The sequence below is a fragment of the Aquarana catesbeiana genome, linkage group LG02 (assembly GCF_042186555.1).
Source record: "Aquarana catesbeiana isolate 2022-GZ linkage group LG02, ASM4218655v1, whole genome shotgun sequence".
NCBI lineage: Eukaryota > Metazoa > Chordata > Amphibia > Anura > Ranidae > Aquarana > Aquarana catesbeiana.
The window spans coordinates 12,925,642-12,946,892 of record NC_133325.1 but is presented as its reverse complement, the minus strand read 5'-3'; the positions used below and the strand labels follow the sequence as shown (position 1 = coordinate 12,946,892).

General features: G+C 44.1%; 1 protein-coding gene across 4 annotated transcripts in view; it reads left to right on the top strand.

The window, feature by feature from the left end:
* The first annotated feature begins 436 nt into the window (after positions 1–436).
* LOC141126647 (ecto-ADP-ribosyltransferase 5-like) overlaps positions 437–21,251 on the top strand; it is a 74,869-nt gene continuing 54,054 nt past the window's right edge. For 3 of the 4 annotated variants that reach the window (XM_073612582.1, XM_073612580.1, XM_073612583.1), the window contains exons 1-2: positions 437–541; positions 10,111–10,187. In XM_073612582.1, the coding sequence (XP_073468683.1) occupies positions 10,122–10,187 (66 nt within the window). In that variant the 5' untranslated portion in view covers positions 437–541; positions 10,111–10,121. Of the gene's footprint in view, positions 542–579; positions 852–10,110; positions 10,188–21,251 lie in introns of those variants that run through there. The other variant, XM_073612581.1, reaches the window with a different exon arrangement.

Sequence of the window (21,251 nt, the reverse complement as noted above, 5' to 3'; positions counted from 1 at the left end):
GTCACAGGGTCCAGCGATGTCGGCACCCGAGGCCGAACCGTCCCTCGATCCTCAGGTGCTGCCGCCGCCATCTTCGGTATGGGAATCAGGAAATTAAGCATTGCAGCTTCACTTCACTTCCCGGTTCCCTACTGTGCATGCGCATGCGCGAGTCGCGCAGCACAATCTGAATGGTCCGTGCTGTCTCTGAGACCCGTGTGTGCGGCGGGACAGGAAGAGGCATAGACTCCCGTGGGAGTCTATGCCTGGAAGTGGGTGCAAAGACAGGTATCTGCACCCCCCTCCCCCCTGAAAGGTGCCAAATCTGACACGGGAGGGGGGGGGGTTCTGAAAAGCAGAGGTTCAATTTTTGTGTGAACCTCCGCTTTAAGCTGCAGAGAATGTTTACATAGGAAATGGTTTGTCGACCTGTGTTCTGTGGCTGGGGTTGGTCTTTGCAGATGCATTATTCTGAAAGTAAAAGAGACAAGCTTAGTATAAATATCATAGCAGAGGGATCAGAGGCTACCAGAGAAGATACAGATCTCCGTGTCTCCTCCAAGTAAGTGATGAAAATTGTGTCCACAAAAGGGACAAGCTTAGCATATTGTAGAAAGGGAACCAGAGACCACCAGAGAAGATACAGATCTCTGTGTCTCTTCCAGGTAAGAGATGAGAAATGTGTCTATGAAAGGGACAAGCTTAGCATATGTAGAAAGGGAACCAGAGACCACCAAAGAAGATACAGATATCCATGTCTCCTCCTGATTAGTGGTGAGAATTGTGTCCATGAAAAGGACAAGCTTAGCATAAATATCATTGCACAGTGCAGTGACCAGAGGCCACCAGAGAAGATACCAATATTCCTCCAGGTAAGTGATGACATTTGTATCAGTGATTGTATTCTCCTTCATGCAGATTATAATAGTATGCTCATGTCATAGATTCAGTTTTTGGTTTGTATCATTTGTCCTTGGAGGTAATCAAAAATGTTTCTGAGATAATATATCAGAATTCTGAGTTATTGGTCTTGATTTGGGTCAAGTGTGAGATGGTGCAAGTATCATTAAAGTACTGGTGTAACGCTCAGAGCTGAAATGCCCGACTATGAAAAATAGTGGGAGGATACGTATGCTGGTTCATCAATAGCAACAATAAAAATATATTGTAGAGGTAAAAATTAAAAAAAAACACAAAACAAAAAAAACAAAGGTTTTTGTAAAAAAAACGATCAAAGTCCTAAAATAAACGAGTTAAACATAAAGTTCTAGAGGGTGTGCCCCTGTCAACTCTGAGTCTCTGAAACAAATGCTGCAAAGGGAGCAAGGCTGCTTCAGGCTCGGGCTGGGGGACCCGATCACTATGGGAAAAGGAAGGCAAGAAAGGAAGAGAAGCGCCAGGCAAATCCTAGTGCAGCATTATTTTATTTGATTAAAATACAAATTGTTGACAGTATAAGGTGCACTTACACAGTGCTAGTGAGGGTAGGTGCCTACCATCACTAGGATTTGCACTAGGTCCTCACATACCTCCCCCAAGTTCAACATACAGTACCCACTTCAATCCAAAATCAATATTCAACCCAGTACACAAAAAAGGTCCCTACATACACACCTTTTACCAGATGGTGTATGCAGATCTCATCAAGATATGCCAAACCAACCAGAACTCCAAGAAAATATCCAACCTATCCAAGGCTGAACGAACAGCATTAGACACTCTGGCCGACAACGAGGACGTCATCATAAAAGCTCCAGACAAGGGTGGAGGTATTGTAATTCAAAATAAAACGGATTACATAAAGGAATCCCTGAGACTGTTACCAACACCTACTCTAAGCTAACTCGGGACCCTCTGCCCCGTTTCACTCAGGAAGCTACCACATTAGCCAATAGAGCCCTCCGGGAAGAAATTATTTCCAAACCAGAGTTCTCTTTTCTCATTCTCTTGTCTTACCCCCCCCCCCCCCACAAACAGGTCTGTCTCTGCCCTACCTCCTGTCGGGAGTGGTATAGTAAATATATTGTTTATATATATATATATATATATATATATATATATATATATATATATATACAGTATCTCACAAAAGTGAGTACACCCCTCACATTTTTGTAAATATTTTCTTCTATCTTTTCATGTGACAACACTGAAGAAATTACACTTTGCTACAATGTAAAGTAAAGTAGTGAGTGTACAGCTTGTATAAGGCCCCTTTCACACAAGGCGGACTCCGTTTCTATGGAGCCCGCCTCGGTCCGCCGGCTCAGCGGGAGATCAGTCCGTTGCTCTCCGCTGAGCCGGTGGATGACAGGTCCCTCTCTGCTCACTATGGAGGGATCGGATGAAAACGGACAGCCTGTTCGTTTTCATCAGATCTCACCCGATCCGATCCGCCAGCGACGGACCTGGACGTAGAGCCATCCGTCTGCTTTTAGCGGATCGGACCAGGTCGGATGTCAGCGGACATGTCTCCATAGGCTTACATGGAGCGCCCGTTCAGGTCCGCTGTCAAAACTGACAGGCGGACCTGGCGGTCCGATCGCGTGAAAGGGGCCTTACTGTGTAAACTTGCTGTCCCCTCAAAATAACTCAACACACAGTCATTAATGTCTAACCTGCTGGCAACAAAAGTGAGTACACCCCTAAGTGAAAATCTCCAAATTGGGCCCAAAGTGTCAATAGTTTGTGTGGCCACCATTATTTTTCAGCACTGCCTTAACCCTCTTGGGCATGGAGTTCACCAGAGCTTCACAGGTTGCCACTGGAGTCCTCTTCTACTCCTCCATGACAACATCACGGAGCTGGTGAATGTTAGAGACCTTGCTCTCCTTCACCTCCCATTTGAGGATGCCCCACAGATGCTCAATAGGGTTCAGGTCTGGAGACATGCTTGGCCAGTCTATCACCTTTAACCTCAGCTTCTTTAGCAAGGCAGTGGTCATCTTGGAGGTATGTTTGGGTCATTATCATGTTGGAATACTGCCCTGCGGCCCAGTTTGCAAAGGAAGGGGATCATGCTCTGCTTTAGTATGTCACAGTACATGTTGGCATTTACGGTTCCCTCAATGATCTGTAGCTCCCCAGTGCCAGCAGCTCTCATGCAGCCCCAGACCATGACACTCCCACCACCATGCTTGACTGTAGACAAGACACACTTGTCTTTGTACTCCTCACCTGGTTGCCACCACACACGCTTGACACCATCTGAACCAAATAGGTTTATCTTGGTCTCATCAGACCACAGGACATGGTTCCAGTAATCCATGTCCTTAGTCTGCTAGTTTTCAGCAAACTTTTTACGGGCTTTCTTATGCATCACCTTTAGAAGAGGCTTACTTCTGGGATGACAGCCATGCAGACCAATTTGATGCAGTGTGCAGCGTGTGGTCTGAGCACTGACAGGCTGACCCCCCACCCCTTCAACCTCTGTAGCAATGCTGGTAGCACTTATATGTCTATTTCCCAAAGACAAACTCTGGATATGATGCTGAGCATGTGCACTCAACTTCTTTGGTGGACCATGGCGAGGCCTGTTCTGAGTGGAACCTGTCCTGTTAATCCGCTGTATGGTCTTGGCCACCGTGCTGCAGCTCAGTTTCAGGGTCTTGGCAATCTTCTTACAGCCTAGGCCATCTTTATGTAGAGCAACAATTCTTTTTTTCAGATCCTCAGAGAGTTCGTTGCCATGAGGTGCCATGTTGAACTTCCAGTGACCAGTATGAGAGAGTGAGAGCAATAACACCAAATTTAACACACCTGATCCCCATTCACACCTGAGACCTTTTAACACCGAGTCACATGACTCGGGGGAGGGAAAATGGCTAATTGGGCCCAAATTGGACATTTTTACTTAGGGGTGTACTAACTTTTGTTGCCAGCGGTTTAGACATTAATGGCTGTGTGTTGAGTTATTTTGAGGGGAGAAATGTGAGGGGTGTACTCACTTTTGTGAGATACTGTATATATATATATATATATATATATATATATATATATATATATATATATACACATACACACACACAGACATATATACATATTGCATGATCCATCATTAGGTGCACCCTATTTGGTATCCACACCATGAAGGGACACATAAACATGCCTTGTATACCAATTAGGGGGAATGCAGCACCAATTTTATCATTACCGTTCATTATCATTATTAGGGATGGGCCGAACACCCCCCGGTTCGGTTCGCAGCAGAACATGCGAACAGGCAAAAAATTTGTTTGAACACGCAAACACCGTTAAAGTCTATGGGACACAAACATGAATAATCAAAAGTGCTAATTTTAAAGGCTAATATGCAAGTTATTGTGATAAAAAGTGTTTGGGGACCCGGGTCCTGCCCCAGGGGACATGGATCAATGCAAAAAAATGTTTTAAAAACGTCCGTTTTTTTCGGGAGCAGTGATTTTAATGATGCTTAAAGTAAAACAATAAAAGTGAAATATTCCTTTAAATTTCGTACCTGGGTGGTGTCTATAGTATGCCTGTAAAGTGGCGCATGTTTCCCGTGTTTAGAACAGTCCCTGCACAAAAATGACATTTCTAAAGGAAAAAAAGTAATTTAAAAGTACTCGCGGCTATAATGAATTGTCGATCCCGGCAATACACATCAAAGTCATTGAAAAAAACGGCATGGGATTCCCCCACAGTCCATTACCAGGCCCTTTGGTATGGGTATTAAGGGGGGACCCCGCGCCAAAATTGAAAAAAAAAAATGGCGTGGGGGTCCCCCTCAAAATCTATATCAGACCTGAAATATGGATTTTAAGAGGAACCCCGCGCCAAAATAAAAAAAAATGGCGTGGGGGTCCAACCTGGCAGGCCGCAGGAAAAGAGGGGGGCGAGAGAGCGCCCCCCCTTCTGAACCTGTACCAGGCCACATGCCGCAAGTACTTTTAAATGATTTTTTTCCTTTAGAAATGTCATTTTGCTCTTAGACTGTTGTAAACACGGTAAACATGCGCCACTTTACAGGCATACTATAGACACCCCTCAGGTACGAAATTTAAAGGAATATTTCACTTTAATTGTTTCACTTTAAGAATTATTAAAATCACTGCTCCCGAAAAAACTGACATTTTTAAAACATTTTTTGCATTGATCCATGTCCTCTGGGGCAGGACCCAGGTCCCCAAACACTTTTTATGACAATATCATGCATATAAGCCTTTAAAATTAGCACTTTTGATTTCTCCCATAGGTTTTTAAAGGGTGTTCAGCGGCTTTCGAATTTGCCACAAACAGCCCAAATTGTTTGCTATTCGGCAAACAGGCAAACACACAATGTTCGAGTCGAACTTAAAGTCAAAGAACAATTTTTCCACACCCGTTATTTCTATCCAAAGTCTGAGGTGGAGACACCAGAATTTATCCCAAAAATCTCTAATCTTGTTCCCAGTGCACTACATTGTGGCCTCATCATACAGACTGGCTCCCCAACCCGTTGCTTACAAAATAAAGAACGCTTTATTTTGGGAAAATGTCATTTTTTTGGGGCTTTATAAATGCAATTATTGCTGCAGATGCTTCTATACACAGTACAGATGTGGCACTTTACAGGTGGACTAAGGGGACCCCCCAGACACTATATTAAAATTAATTGTAGCAATAACTCTCGGTGGAGCTGCTGGTTTAAGCAGGTTGTTACTTTCACTCTCGATACCTCTGTTTCACCAGGACCGGGTCTAGGGTTCCGTTGAGTTTACCTCTGGACGATACAAGCACCAACACTTGAGTACGTTTTCAATGCTTTATTGAACCAAGTAATGAAGGAAGTAGCAGGAAAGAGGCAGGAGGAAAACTGCACGGAAGCTCAAATACCTTTCTTTAGGACTCTTTAGAACGTCCTTTAAAGTTGAATATTGTGATTGAATGCGATCCCCTTGTGGGACACGATCTTTGCTCGCCGGGATAGGCCTCTCTCACTTGTCTAGCAGCCAGTACGTAGCACGAACAAAAGTCTCTGCCACATACTTGCTTGGAATAAACCCGTATGATCCTCTGCCACAGGATGTATTGGTTTGCGGTGAATGTCAGACACAGTACTTGGATCTCTAAGCCAACCCGGCAGTACTATGCAGTGAGACTACTTCAGGATACGTCCTCCAACCGAGTCACCAGGCCCATCTCCAGACCAGCATGATCCTTCAATGACGGGTCCTCCCCTGGGATCTCCTCGGTTGTCCAGCTTCTTCACTCTGGATAGACAGCTCAGAACCATTCCTTGGCTGCTGTGGTAGGCCCCAGACAGGAATCTGGGCCCACCCACGCACCGCAGCAACGCAGGCCTCCGGAACGGAGGACCACGAGGTGGTACTCTAACGCATACCTGTCGGCCAGGAGTTCCAGCAGGTGGCTGTAAAAGGAACCCTGAAACATGGCGTCTGTCCCATAAATACCCTCTCCCAGAATGCAACTCGGAGGACCACCTCCACCGAGTTGTCTCCGGGACAGAGGAGCACTCATACGCTTCAACACGTTGCCTTTCCAACACCAGCTAAGGGTAACAACGACACCCACCGGCTCAGTGTGGAATCACACGCAACGTCAGCCAAGCTGGAACAGAGGCAAATCTCATTTCCTCTAACGAGCAATTTACTAAATTTACCTATCAGATGGTAGATCATAAATCTACCAGCGCTACATAATTTTTCATTTTTATGCTTTTACTTTAAGCATCAATAAATCACTGCTCATTTAAAAATGACGTTTTTTACAAACTTTTTTTTCATTGATACATTTCCCCCTGGGCAGTACCTGTACCCCCATAACCATTGTATGCCCATTTACTTGCATATAAGTCTTCAAAACGGGCACTTTTGATTTTTCACGTTCGGCTCCCATAGACTTCAATAGGGTTCGTTATTCGGTTCCGAACTTACGCGATGTTCGAAAGTTTTGGTGCGAACCGAGCAGGTTGTCGTTCGGCCCATCCCTAGTGGCTGCAGAACGCATAAATAGTCTAGAATCTGGAGCAGTCTGGTTCTTGTCCTGGAGAAGTTCCCAGCCTGGAGTGCTACTGCCCTCCCAGACAGCCCAGCTGAAACTTACCTGAGCTCATCGAGATAAAGTTGGGGGACCTAATTGCTAAGAACTTCTGAAGCTAAACCAGAGGGATTTATTATATTTTTTTATTTATCTATCTATCTCTCTCTCTCTCTCTCTCTATATATATTATGCATTCACATCAGTCCCTGCCCACAAGAAGCTTACAATTTCAGGTCCCTTGCTCACATTCATACATACACATACTACGGCCAATTTAGACAGATGGAACGAACGTTCTCAAGCATATGCGCTCTTTAGTTTTAATGTGATTCTATTGCGAGGCGTGGTACGCACACCGATTCGCCATCTTAATTTTACAGGGAGTGATCGCTGATTTGCTCTTCTGAGATTGATGACGCATCACAGGTCTGTTTCTCATTATTGGGGTCATACTTCTTATATAAATCAGAATGGCTACAGTGGACTGGCACCCCAGATGATGTCTATTCAGACGAAACGGATGGGCTCCACTGCCACCATACACATTTCTTAAGCGCTGTTTACTCTTCTCAAATGTGATGCTGGGAAACATGGAACGAAAAAGGAGAAGAGGACGACCGAATACAAGATTGATAGATAGCATCATCGAAACAATGAACATGAAGTTAAGCAAACTCCGGGAGGCAGTAGAGGACAAAAAAGCCTGGCGCACTATAGTCCATGAGGTCACGAAGAGTTGGACACGACTAAACGACTATACAGTAACAGCAACAATAGTGTAGTCTGCGTCTTTGTGGTGCTATGTTGCCCCTCACTTACTGTATATTGCTTTATCATCTAAGTTGCCATATTTCATGAAATCCAAGTTGCCTCCTCATGAAGTTTCCCACACATGCATAGGAATGCATTAAATGCAGGAGAAATTTTGTGGCTATTGTATGGGCGGCAATGCAATTCCACCCCACTGCCAACAAGCTTTGTTTTCAACACTTGCTACAACATTAGTGATGTTATAAATTTTTTGTGGGATCCGACTCTCACAGTAGGTCCAGCGCGCATACAGAGTGAAGGCTTTAAAATTGTTGCCCATGGACAATTTTAGGTACCGTCGTTTGTCACCATCTCACAGGCGAGCCCAGGTTTTAATCTTGACATGTTTGGTATCTATTTACTTGACGCAGCACCATCTTTTATATTTTACCAAAAAAAATGGGTATTATATTGTGTTTGTGTGCACCATAATTAATTTAAATGTATGTTTTCTTGAAAATTTGTATTTGTATTCTCCGGGGCCTCTGCTTTCAGTAAATATATAATGCTTGGGTATGGGACCGACGCACACGTTCGCCTTTGCGTGCTAGCGCGGGGAGGCGGGGACATGAAATATTATACATGAAAGTAAAAAAATAAGGTACTCAAGTCCCCGGGAACAATAATAAAATCAAGACAAACGTATAAAGAATCCCCAAGGATTCTAATTAATTTTCTAGGAGAAAGCCACTTGAGGACCAAGCTTTTTCTGGTACTTTTTGTTTACATGTAACAATCATTTTTTTATGGTAGAAAATTACTTAGAACCCCCAAACATTAGATATTTTATTAAAGCAGAGGCCCTAGATAATAAATTGGCGGGCTTTGCAATTTTTTATGTCACACTGCATTTGCACAGGGGTTTTTAAATTTGTGGGATCTGACCAGTGGCAGCCCGTCCATTAGGGGCGCATGGATGCCACCCCCACCCCCCCCCCCATTCATGCGTCCCGCCCCCTAAATCTACATGCAGGGCGCCGAACGCATGGATTCCAATGTTTTTTTTTTTAAGTACATGATTGGAGCCAGAGGCTCTAATAGGCTTCAAAAAAGGGTGGGCTCTGGGTGTAGAGCACTGTGCCCTGAACCCACCCAGGTGTGTGACAATAACGAATGAATATTCACTATTGTCACACTGATCCTCCTCCCTCCCGATCAGGAAGCAGGTCTTGAGACACGTCACTCGATTGGCTGAAAGGACAGGTGATCCTATTGGATCCCTAGGAGGAGGAGGGAGGAAACGCATGGCGGAATCCACCGTGATGCAGAATAAAAGGAGACGCGATGGAAGCCGCCGCCCGTAGGAGCACTGCCCGCCCTCGACTTAGATGGGGGGGTAAGTGTGGGGCTGAATTACCAACCAACCGCCAGTGCGGGTGACCCGACTGACCGACAGACAGCATGGGGGGGGGTGCCACTGGCTGACCGAGGGGGGGTGGTTGTTGTTTGCTGCCCCCCCCAATAATACACCAGCCGTCACTGGACCCGACTGTATGCGTGATGTGTGAGCTCTGCCAGTGTACACTCTGACTGTGCCACTCGGTATTTGCGCAGCGGTTTCTCAAACGCAATTTTTGGGGAAAAATACATTTTTTTTAATTTTTTTTTTGCATTAAAATTCAAAAAACAATACATGACCCTATTTTTTTGTAAATTATGAAAGATGATGTTACGCCAAGTATATAGATACCAAACATGTCATGCTGTCAAATTGTTCACACCCATGCAACAGCGACAAATGGCGTACATTTTACTATCCATAGGCGACGCTTTCAAAGCTTATACAGGCTACCACTTTAGATTTACAGAAGAGGTCCGGTGCTACAATTACTGCCCATGATCTGATGTTTGTGGCGATACATCACATGTATGGGACAATCGCTGTTTGCGTGTGTGTGTATGGGTCCGACACACACGTTCGCCTTTGCATGCTAGCGCGGGGAGGCGGGGACATGAAATATTATACAAGAAAATAAAAATATAAGGTACTCAAGTCCCTGGGAACAATAATAAAATCATGACAAAGGTATAAAGAAAAATAAGAAGAATAAAATGAATGTAAAATAAAAAAATATATATAATATAATATAATAATAAAAATATAGTATAGTATAATATTAAAAAATAATATTTTTCACATCAGCTATCATCCCACATGAAAAAGGATGTGAGTGGGACCCCTTTTACTGGTTAGCCTCAAAGATTCCAGATTTCATATGTCAGAACCCATTTACATCTACTGAGTTCCTACATGTAGCTTAGGTAGGGCGTACAGAAATTCATGTAGAATAATATAACACTTTTTTTTTGTTCCTGCAGATTATTGCAGAATGAGATCCCTTGTTGGTATACTCTTTTCTGTCTGGCTGATATTTGGGCTTCGGCAGACACAAGCGGTATGTAGACTGAAGTAAATGGTAACCAAATAATAAATAAATGTATTATTTAAATGGGGTTGCAGTTCGGCGAGTAAAATAAGTATTTGATCTCTTGACAAACCAACAATAATTCTCTCTCCCATAGACTGGCTACAGTAGGTGCTCATGTGGTACACAGATTAGTCTTGTCAATGTAAGAAGGTTCTCCTAACGACAACTCATTATGTTTATAAAAGACACCTCTCCACAGAATCGCTTTCTTCCATTAAAACTTTACCATCACGGGCAAGACCAAAGAGCTGTTAAAGGACATCAGGGACAAGATTGTAGACCTACTCAAGGCAGGAATGGGCTACAAGACCATCAGCAAAAAGCTTGGTTAGAAGGAGACAACTGTCGGAGCGATTATTCGCAAATGGATGAAATACAACATAACCATCAATCACCCTCGGTCTGGAGCTCCATGCAAGATTTCCCCTCATGGGGTGAGGATGATCATGAGAAAAGTGAGGGATCAGCTCAGAACTATACGGGAGGAGCTTGTGAATGATCTCAAACCATTGGTAACACAATATGCAGCTATAGATTAAAATCATGCAGTGCCCGCAAGGTCCCTCTCCTTAAGAAGGCACATGTACAGGCTTGTCTGGCACTTGCCAATGAACATCTAAATGATTCAGAGAAGGATTGGGAGAAAGTGATGTGGTCAGATGAGACAGAAATTGAGCTCTTTGGCATTAACTTGACTTGCCGTGCTAGGAGGAAGAAAAATGCTGACTATGACTCTAAGAACACCATCCCTACAGCCAAGCACGGAGGTGCTAACATGATGCTTTGGAGCTGTTTCTCTGCTAAAGGTACAGGCCGATTTTGCTGCATTGAGGGGCCAATGGACGGAGCCACGTATTGTGAAATCTTAGATGAGAACCTTTTTCCCCCAGCCAGAACACTGAAGATGGGTCATGGATGGGTCCACAACAATGACCCAAAACATACCGCCAAGGTAACAAAGGAGTGGCTCAATAAGAAGCACATGAAGGTCATGGAGTGGCCTAGTCAGTCTCCACGACCTTAATCCTATAGAATATTTATGGAGGGAGCTGAAACTTTGAGTTGCAAAGCGACAGCCAAGAAACCTTAATCATTTAGAGAAGATCTGTAAAGAAGAGTGGACCAAAATCCCTCCTGAGATGTGTGCAAACCTCATAACCAACTACAAGAAACTTCTTACCTCTGTGCTTGCCAACAAGGGTTTCTCCACCAAGTACTAAGTCATGTTTTGCTTGGGCATCAAATAATTATTTTACTCACTGAATTGCAACTCAATTTATAACATTTGTGTTTTTATGTGTTTTTTTCTGGATTTTTGGTTGATATTCTGTCTCTATCATTTAAACTACTCCTATGATTAAAATTATAGACCCTTCATTTCTTTGTAAGTGGGAAAACTTACAAAATCTGCAGAAGATCAAATTATTATTTTTGCCACTGTGTAACTGGGCAGGGAACAGGTGCATCTGAAGAGAAGGGGAGGGGTCACTGTGTAAATTTCACCTTCAGCTATTGAGCTCAGCAACCAATAGGGGAGCCTAGAAAATGTGCCGAGAGTCCAATTTGCTTCCTGCATTTGAAAATACTATTTATATACAATATTTCAGATATAACATATCTTTCAAAACATATATTGCCTTTAATAAGGGAGGGCAAAGATAGACAGGCAGCCTAAAGGCCAGTGTTGAAGACATAGGTGTGCACAACCTAAAATCTCCCAAATGTGTGCATCCCAAAGCTCAAACACACATGTGTGTGTGTGTGTACATATAACAGACTTTACTATGCTTTGGTTATGTATGAACGCAGTGAGTGATCGGTACTGATCACTCACTGTGTTCATTTAGAAAAGGAAGGGTCCAGTAAATGACATAGGGGCCCAGGCAGCAAGGGGAATCTGTGCCACATGGGGTATTTGGTATGCGCCCAGGCACACCTGGCACATAGGGTTGCCACATCATCCCTTTAAAACCGAGCACATATGAATTACACAGGTTCTGTGGCTGATTAAGGTGGTATTGAAACTCACTTGGTGCCTTAACTGAATTAAATTAGCCTCAGAACCTGTGTAATTCATGTGTGTTCGGGTTTAAAGGGATGAGGAGGCAACCCTACTGGCACACAATGTATGCACGCCTATGGTTGAAGGGCTTCAGGCTTGTGTTAATGGTATCAGTTTCAGATTCTTCTGAGATATTCTGAACCAGCATTTGACCTGCTTTAACCGGGTTTTGCATTCCCCTAGACTTGTATGGTATGCGAACAATAGCCTGTAAGTGCAGGCCCTTATACCTCCATCACCCATATGCAAAAACGGAAGCCAACTAGTCAGCATGTTATAGGACAGTGGGTGGGAAGATGAGAACATAGGAAAAACTCAGAGATACAAGGAGAACAGACTCAATACATTCCTGGTGGAAAAGGAACCCAGGACAACATAACTAGGTACTGACATTTATAGGTAAAGTTGATCCAGGGAAAATCCGCTTGCCTCTCTGGGATCAGGAAGGAATTTTTTCCCCTGCTGTAGCAAATTGGAGCATGCTCTGCTGGGGGTTTTTGCCTTCCTCTGGATCAACTGTGGGTATAGTATTGGGTATATTGGATTGTACGATTTATTTTTTTTTATGGTTGAACTGGATGGACTTGTGTCTTTTTTCAACCTGACTAACTATGTAACTATGTAACATTGCTGTAATCCCACCATGTCATTTACTATTGCACCATGCTGGAGTTTGTATGTTCTCCCGTATTTGCTGAGGTTCACAGCAGGTACTTTGATCAATTCCAATATCTAAAAGGACAACATGCCCATGGGACTGCCCAACAAAGTTTAAATTACATTACAATAAATTAAATAAACATAATAATAAATAGAAAAATATATAATAATAATTACATAATTATTTATTTATTTATTTTTTTAATTCTTTATTTGCAAAGAGGCAGGAAAACCGCAATATACAAACATCGATAGAAAAGGCACAACAATTTTACACATTTTATATACATTTCTACTGATTAATCCTTACTAGACTAGCAATACCGCCTAATAGCGTGTACACTCCTATACAGTCTTATCCTAGTTGGCCGGTCTACAATTTAAGGAGGTCTGCTGTGCCATGCTTAGTATTATGTATTACCTCTTAATGTATTTTCTTTGCTTAATTTTCTGTGTTCTCCCTCCTTTTTCCTTATCTGTATACCGTAGCATGTGAACAGAAAAACACCAAAAACGGAAAAGAAGGAGACAAGGAAGGTATAGAAAGTGAGGGGGAGAGGGATGAGAAGGAAAGAAGAGAGAGAGAGGGAATTAATAAAAAAAGAAAAAAAAGAAAAAGAAAAAAAAAATTAAATAGGAAGGGGGGGAAGGGGGGGGGGGGGTGGAAAAACCACCCTTCTCTAGCCACACTTACAGTGTCTCCACATTCCTATTCTCCAACCTACTAAGTATCTAGGCCACCAGCCCTGCGTACTCTTCTGAGTAGAAAAATTGGAGCCAATAATACCACTTCTTAGAGAACTGTTCTCCACGCCCCTGGTCAATGGCCACGAGGTCCTCCATTTTGTGAATGTCAACAATTTTTTTCAACCATACTGCGATACCTGGGGGCTCCGTCCTTTTCCAGCTCAGGGGGATGCAACTTTTCGCTGCTGTAATCAATGAGGGCAGGATTGATTTCCTGTATGCCTTGCTTGGTATTTCATGATGTTGTAATAAAAAGAACTCAGGGGTCTTGGGCAGCTCCCTATCTGTAAACTTCTGTGTGATCCGGTGTACCTCTGACCAGAAAGGTGCTGGAAGCCTACAAGACCAGAATATGTGAAGAAGAGTGCCCTCTTCCTCTCCACACCTCCAGCAAACATTCGTGCTCTGAGGAAACATCCGATGTAATCTGTCTGGCGTGTAATACCAATGTGATAGGACCTTGAACCCTGCCTCCTGTTGGGCCGCACAGATCGAGGTCTTGTAGGTAAAGAGAAAATATTCTTTCTGCCTGTCTCTCGTTTAGCTTTATTCCCAAAACTCGTTCCCACTTGGCTAGATAAGGAGGTCTAAATCCCTTGGGGAGTGAGATAAGGAGCTGGTAGGTTAACGAAATGGCATGACGCAACGGCTCCTGCTCCGAAATCATTTATTTTTTTAAATACATATTTTTATTCCATATTAAAGCTTAAAAAGGTGAACTATGGATACATCTTAGTATAAGAATTAAATAGACATGACAGCGTTGCTGTATGTTTCCACATGAAGACAACATTATGCAGAAGGACAGGTACATAAATACTAGACTTCATCTCAACACATTTCATTAAGTGATGTTCACTTTTTCAGAAGCAAACAAAATCCAAAAATCCAAGCATATTTGTCATCAGGGTCATCAGGTCATCATGTCATCAGGGTAAAAAAAGAGGAGAAAAAACACTCTAAGATTTGCAACTGGTTCTTTCTTGCTTAAATATTTTATTGTGTTTTTCAAGATTCATTTGCTATTTCTGAAGCATCGATGTCCAGGACAAACGGTAAAGCAGGGTTAGGGTGTTTAAGGATGGTAGCCGATGTGAAGAGCTCTTTAAGTTTCTCAAAAGCTGCCTGGGCCTGAGGAGTCCAAGAGAATCGGGTTCCCTGCCTGGTTAGTTCGGTTATTGGGGTGATTATTGCTGAAAACCCCTTAATGAACTTCCGGTAAAAATTAGAAAAGCAGATGAAGCGTTGCACACCTTTTTTATCCACAGGCGCAGGACAATCCAGGATGGTGGACACCTTTTGAGGGTCCATCTTGATGCCATCCACCGAGATGATTAGACCTAGGAATTGGATGCACTGGAGTTCGAATTCACATTTCTCTAGTTTTGCATAGAGACTGTGTAGTCTGAGCCAGGTTAGGACATTCCGAACATGTTTGCGGTGATCGGCCAGTGAGGAGGAAAAGATCAGAATATAGTCAAGATACACTATTACGTACAAATCCAGGTAGTCACGAAAAATGTCATTAACAAAGTGCTGGAATGTTGCAGGGGCGTTGCAGAGGCCAAAGGGCATGACAAGGTACTCGAAATGCCCAAATCGAGTGCGGAATGCCGTTTTCCACTCGTCACCTTACCGGATTCAAATTAAATTATAAGGTCCATGAAGATCAAGCTTCGTGAATACGACTGCAGTTCCCAACCTTTGAAAAAGTTCTGATACTAAGGGCAGAGGATAACGGTTCTTGATAGTTATCCTATTCAATTCCCGATAATCTATGCAGGGATGTAGGGAATGGTCTTTCTTTTTGACAAAAAAGATGCCTGCACCGGCTGGGGAGGTGGAAAGGCGGATAAATCCTTTTTTCCAGATTTTCGTCGATGTAGGTCTTTAGTGTGCTTAACTCCTGCTCAGTTAGCGGAAAGATTCTTCCGAAGGGAACCTCAGTTCCTGGTAAAAGTTCTATAGGACAGTCATAAGGCCTGTGCACAGGCAAAGTTTCTGCTCCTTTCTTGCTGAATATGTCCACAAAGTCTCGGTAGGGTTCAGGGATGGACTGTTGTAGTTCCAGATCGGAGTCCATACAAAGGAGTGGAGATGTTTCAGTAGAGGACCTGTATAAGCAGTGCTGCTGGCAGTACCCGGAAGGAAAAGTAACTTCCACTGTGGTCCAGTTAATGCTGGGATTATGGGCTTGCAGCCAAGGTATTCCCAAGATGATGGGGAAGAGAGGAGAGGAGATGGCATCCAAACAAAGGTGTTCCCGGTGATGGGTGCCAATGATGGCTAGTAAAGGGACGGTCTCTTGGGTGACCGGGCCAGAACGAAGGGCGGAGCCATCTGCCAGGTGTATAGTAAGTCCTTGGGCCTTAGGTTGAAGCGGGATGCGGAGATTAGCCGCGAGCGTCAGGTCGACGAAGCAACTACAGGCACCGGAATCAATGATGGCCGTCACTGGGGTAGTCCCTCCTGGAAGCTGCAAAGTGATGGAGAGAGCGCGGTGAGAACCGGTCTTAGGTACAATAGATGCACAAAATGAAGAAGCAGGAAGGCACTTACGCATCTTGTTGGGGCAGGCCCTCGCGTAGTGCCCGGGTTCACCGCAATACAGACAGAGGTTGTGGGCTCGTCTACGCAGCTTTTCCTCAGGAGTCAGCAAGCCAAGCTGCATGGGCTCTGGGGCGTCTAGAGCAGGTGCGGTAGAGATGGGAGGAAGTTGACTGACCGAACTGGGAACCTTAGGTAGCATCCAAGTAGGTCGTAACTGGTGAGAAGACCTCTCTGACCGGCGTTCCCTCAAACGATGGTCAATCTGGATGGACAGGTTGATGAGTTCATCCAAGGAGGGGGGTATTCCAACACGTGCCAGCTCATCTTTTAGGGGATCCGAAAGTCTCATTCTAAACTGGTGACGCAAGGCGGCGTCATTCCAATTGGTGTCAGAGCTCCAGCGTCTGAACTTCACCCCATAATCCTCCGCTGCTCTGCGACCCTGCCGTAGGGAGTGCAGAGCGGCTTCCGCAGTCGCAGTCAACTGTGGATCCTCATACAGTTGGGACATGGCCAGGAAGAAGGCCTCTAAACTATCCAAGGATACTGATTTTTGTTCCAGCAGGCGGTGGGCCCAGGTTTGGGGTTCGCCGGATAGCAGTGAAATGACAAAGCCCAATTTTGTTGCTTCTAAAGAGAAGGTGCGTGGTTGCAGAGCGAAATAGAGCTCGCAGGCGTTGCGGAACGCACGGTACATGCTGTGCTCTCCGGCAAACCTTTCAGGAGTGGGTACTCTGGGCTAAGGAGGAAGCATTACCATGGAGGGTGCAGATGAAAGTCCCTCAGAAGATGCTCCCTGGGGATTGGAGGGAGAGGATAGAACTGCAACTCGCTCCTCCAGTCTTGCATAGCCTTCCTGAAGGCTTTTCACGGCTTGGGTAAGACCCGCCAGATGTCTGCAAAGTTCATCCATGGGGGAGGCCCCCTGCCCGGACACGGTCATGGCTGCCTGATACTGTCAGACTTTACTTACCAGACCGGTGAGACCGCTTGGGCAGAGGGTGGTCTCCCGTACGTATCCCACTCGCGGCCCCTGGTAGAATGGACAGGAGGCACGGGAGTAAGGAATGGTAAGAGAGCCTGATGAGGGATCCAGGTGCTGGGTGGAAGAGGCTCTTCAAGCAGCAGGTGGAAAACTGGAACACAGGCAAACAGGTGCTGAGCAGGAGCAAGCAGGCAGGTCAGGACACAGGCAGAGTTCGGCAACAGACAGGCAGCACGGTACAAGGGAGCAGGCAGAAGAAGGGTCAAACAAGCCGAAGTCGGGTACGGGCAGCAATCAGAGGAAAGTCAGAGGCAGGCCGGGTCGTCAGGAGATCTGGAACACAGGAACACTAGAACAGGTAGTGGGGAACTAGGGAACCGGAAGCTGTTGATCAGGCAGCACCGAGCAGAGTGCATGGCAAACCTAAATAGGCCTATTGGCGCCTCACAGGCGCCCGCATGCCAGTACACCGACCAGCGCCTGCAGGGACATGCACAGCAGCACGCACAGGAACGCACGCGCCGGCGCACACCGGCGCACTCCAGCACCGCGACCAGCAAGGTAAGCTCTCTGACACACCACCACAATAGATTTGAAATGAAATGAACAAGATGTGCTTTAACTGCAGACTTTCAGCTTTAATTTTAGGGTATTTACATCCAAATCAGGTGAACGGTGTAGGAATTACAACAGTTTGTATATGTGCCTCCCACTTTTTAAGGGAACAAAAGTAATGGGACAGATTAACAATCATCCATCAAACTTTCAGGTTTTAATACTTGGTTGCAAATCCTTTGCAGTCAATTACAGCCTGAAGTCTGGAACGCATAGACATCACCAGACGCTGGGTTTCATCCCTGGTGATGCTCTGCCAGGCCTCTACTGCAAATGTCTTCAGTTCCTGCTTGTTTTGGGGGCATTTTCCCTTCAGTTTTGTCTTCAGCAAGTGAAATGCATGCTCAATCGGATTCAGGTCAGGTGATTGACTTGGCCATAGCATAACATTCCACTTCTTTCCCTTAAAAAACACTTTGGTTGCTTTCGCAGTATGCTTCGGGTCATTGTCCATCTGCACTGTGAAGCGCTGTCCATTGAGTTCTGAAGCATTTTGCTGAATATGAGCAGATAATATTGCCCGAAACACTTCAGAATTCATCCTGCTGCTTTTGTCAGCAGTCACATCATCAATAAATACAAGAGAACCAGTTCCATTGGCAGCCATACATGCCCACGCCATGACACTACCACCACCATGCTTCACTGATGAGGTGGTATGCTTTGCATCATGAGCAGTTCCTTTCCTTCTCCATATTCTTCTCTTCCCATCACTTTGGTACAAGTTGATCTTGGTCTCTCATCTGTCCATAGGATGTTGTTCCAGAACTATGAAGGCTTTTTTAGAAGTTGTTTGGCAAACTCTAATCTGGCCTTCCTGTTTTTGAGGCTCACCAATGGTTTACATCTTGTGGTGAACCCTCTGTATTCACTCTGGTGAAGTCTTCTCTTGATTGTTGACTTTGACACACATACAACTACTTCCTGGAGAGTGTTCTTGATCTGGCCAACTGTTGTGAAGGGTGTTTTCTTCCCCAGGGAAAAAATTCCTCGGTCATCCACCACAGTTGTTTTCCATGGTTTTCTGGGTCTTTTGGTGTTGCTGAGCACACGGTGCGTTCTTTCTTTTTAAGGATGTTCCAAACAGTTGATTTGCCCACACCTAATGTTTTTGCTATCTCTCTGATGGGTTTGTTTTGTTTTTTCAGCCTAATGATGGCTGGCTTCACTGATAGTAACAGCTCTTTGGATCTCATATTGAGAGTTGACAGCAACAGATTCCAAATGCAAATAGCACACTTGAAATGAACTCTGGACCTTTTATCTGCTCCTTGTAAATGGGATAATGAGGGAATAACACACACCTGGCTATGGAACAGCTGAGCAGCCAATTGTCCCATTTCTTTTGGTCCCTTAAAAAGTGGGAGGCACATGTACAAACTGTTGTAATTACTACACCATTCACCTGAAATTTAAAGCTGAAAGTCTGCAGTTAAAGCACATCTTGCTTGTTTAATTTCAAATCCATTGTGGTGGTGTATAGAGCCAAAAAGATAAGAATTGTGTTGATGTCCCAATATTTATGGACCTGACTGTATGTATGTGGGTGCCCAATGTGGTACAACCTCAAAAACAGTTGGAAGAGTATTGTTGGCTAAATTTGGCTATTATGGCTGGAACTAAATACCATCTGGTAATCATTTTGTATTTTGTTTCTAGGGCAACTATATTTGGCGTGGCTGATTTAGTTGCTTGCCAGATCTGAGTCCAATTTAAGTCATCTGTGTGGAGGTGAAGATCTGTCTCCCATTTAGAAGTATAGGATGGGGGAGAGGAAGTTGCATGTGAGAGTAATTGGGCATATAAATCAGAGATAAGTCCACGTCTGTGTGGATCCGATTTGCAACTCTGTTCAAAAATAGAGAATGTAAGAGGCGTGGTATCCAAAGGTTTGTTTTGGATTAAAAAGTTTTTGATTTGAAGATACTGGAAGGTTTCTGTCTGTGGTAGATTATGTTGTTCGCATAAGGTGAGGGAAGGATATTATGTTAGAGGATTAAAAGAATTGGTGGATTCGTATTAAACCAGCTTTAGACCATACTGAAAAGGATGTTGGGGATGACCAGGCCGGGTAGAAGGAAGGATTGTGGAGAAAGGAAAGAAGAAGATTCTATCAAGATTGGAATCTGAAACAAGTTTTCCGTCTATCCCAGATGGAAAGGCTATGTTTGGTGTAGGGATTAGTGATAGTTTTCCGTTGCATGGGGGCAAGCCACAATAGATTTGTAGTGGATCAGGGATCGCAGTCTACTGATTCAAGTGCTACCCACAGTGGTATTTCCTTGGTGGTACTGTATTTGGTCAATTGAGCCAATTGGGCTGCATAATAGTATTTTGTATAATCAGGTACTCCTAGACCTCCTCTGATTTTGGGTGAATACAGAGTATGCTTGGGTAATCGAGGTCTAAGTTTGTCGCAAATGTATTGAATAGTTTTCCGTTGGAGAATGCGTAGAAAGGGTGATGGGACTGGTATAGGGAGTACTCTAAAAAGATAAAGGATCTTGGGAAGAATAACTGTTATACGGCCCATCCATGCCAGTGGTAGGGATGACCAGGTTGAAAGCAATTTAGTAAGTTGTGTTAATAGTGGAGGGTAGTTAGACATATAGAGATCTTTCAGATTAGCTGTGAGATTAATACCTAGATATGTTATATGAGTTGTTGACCAGGTAAACGGGAGAGAGTTGTGCAATTGTGATTGAAATTTAGGTAATAATGATATATTTAGAGCTTTGGATTTATGAGGATTTATCATGAGGCCAGATAGATGTCCAAATTCTGTAAGGATGTTAAAAAGGACCTGTGCAGATATCAAGGGTTCAGTGAGAAATATTGGGACATCGTCTGCGAATAGGCAAATTTTATGGTGGTGACCTCCAAGTTCAAGACCCCTGATGTTTGCATTGGAACAAATGAGTTGGGCCAAGGGTTCAATTGCTAAAGCGAAGAGGGGGGCAACCTGACGCGTTCCTCTTTCTATGATAAAGAGATCAGAACAGAATTCTGAGTAGGATATAAATGCTTTTGGATGCTGATATAAGGTAGAAATCCATCTCAGGAAGTGTGTGCCAAATCCCCATTGAAGAAGGATCGAGTTTAAATAAAGCCAGGATAGCGAATCAAATGCCTTTCTGATGTCTAGTCAAAGGAAGCAGATTGGGATACTGCAGGTATGTGCAGTGTGAGCTAAAAGCAAAGCACGACGTATATTGTCTCCTACCTGTCTGGAGGGGATAAACCCTGTTTGGTCTCGATGGATTAGGGTACCTATAATAGGATTGAGTCTGTTAGAGAGGACCTTAGCTAATAGTTTAATATCAATATTGAGTATTGATATTGGTCTGTAATTAGACCAAGAGGTATAATCTGCGTTTGGTTTTGGAATCACTGAAATAGAGGCAACTAGTGA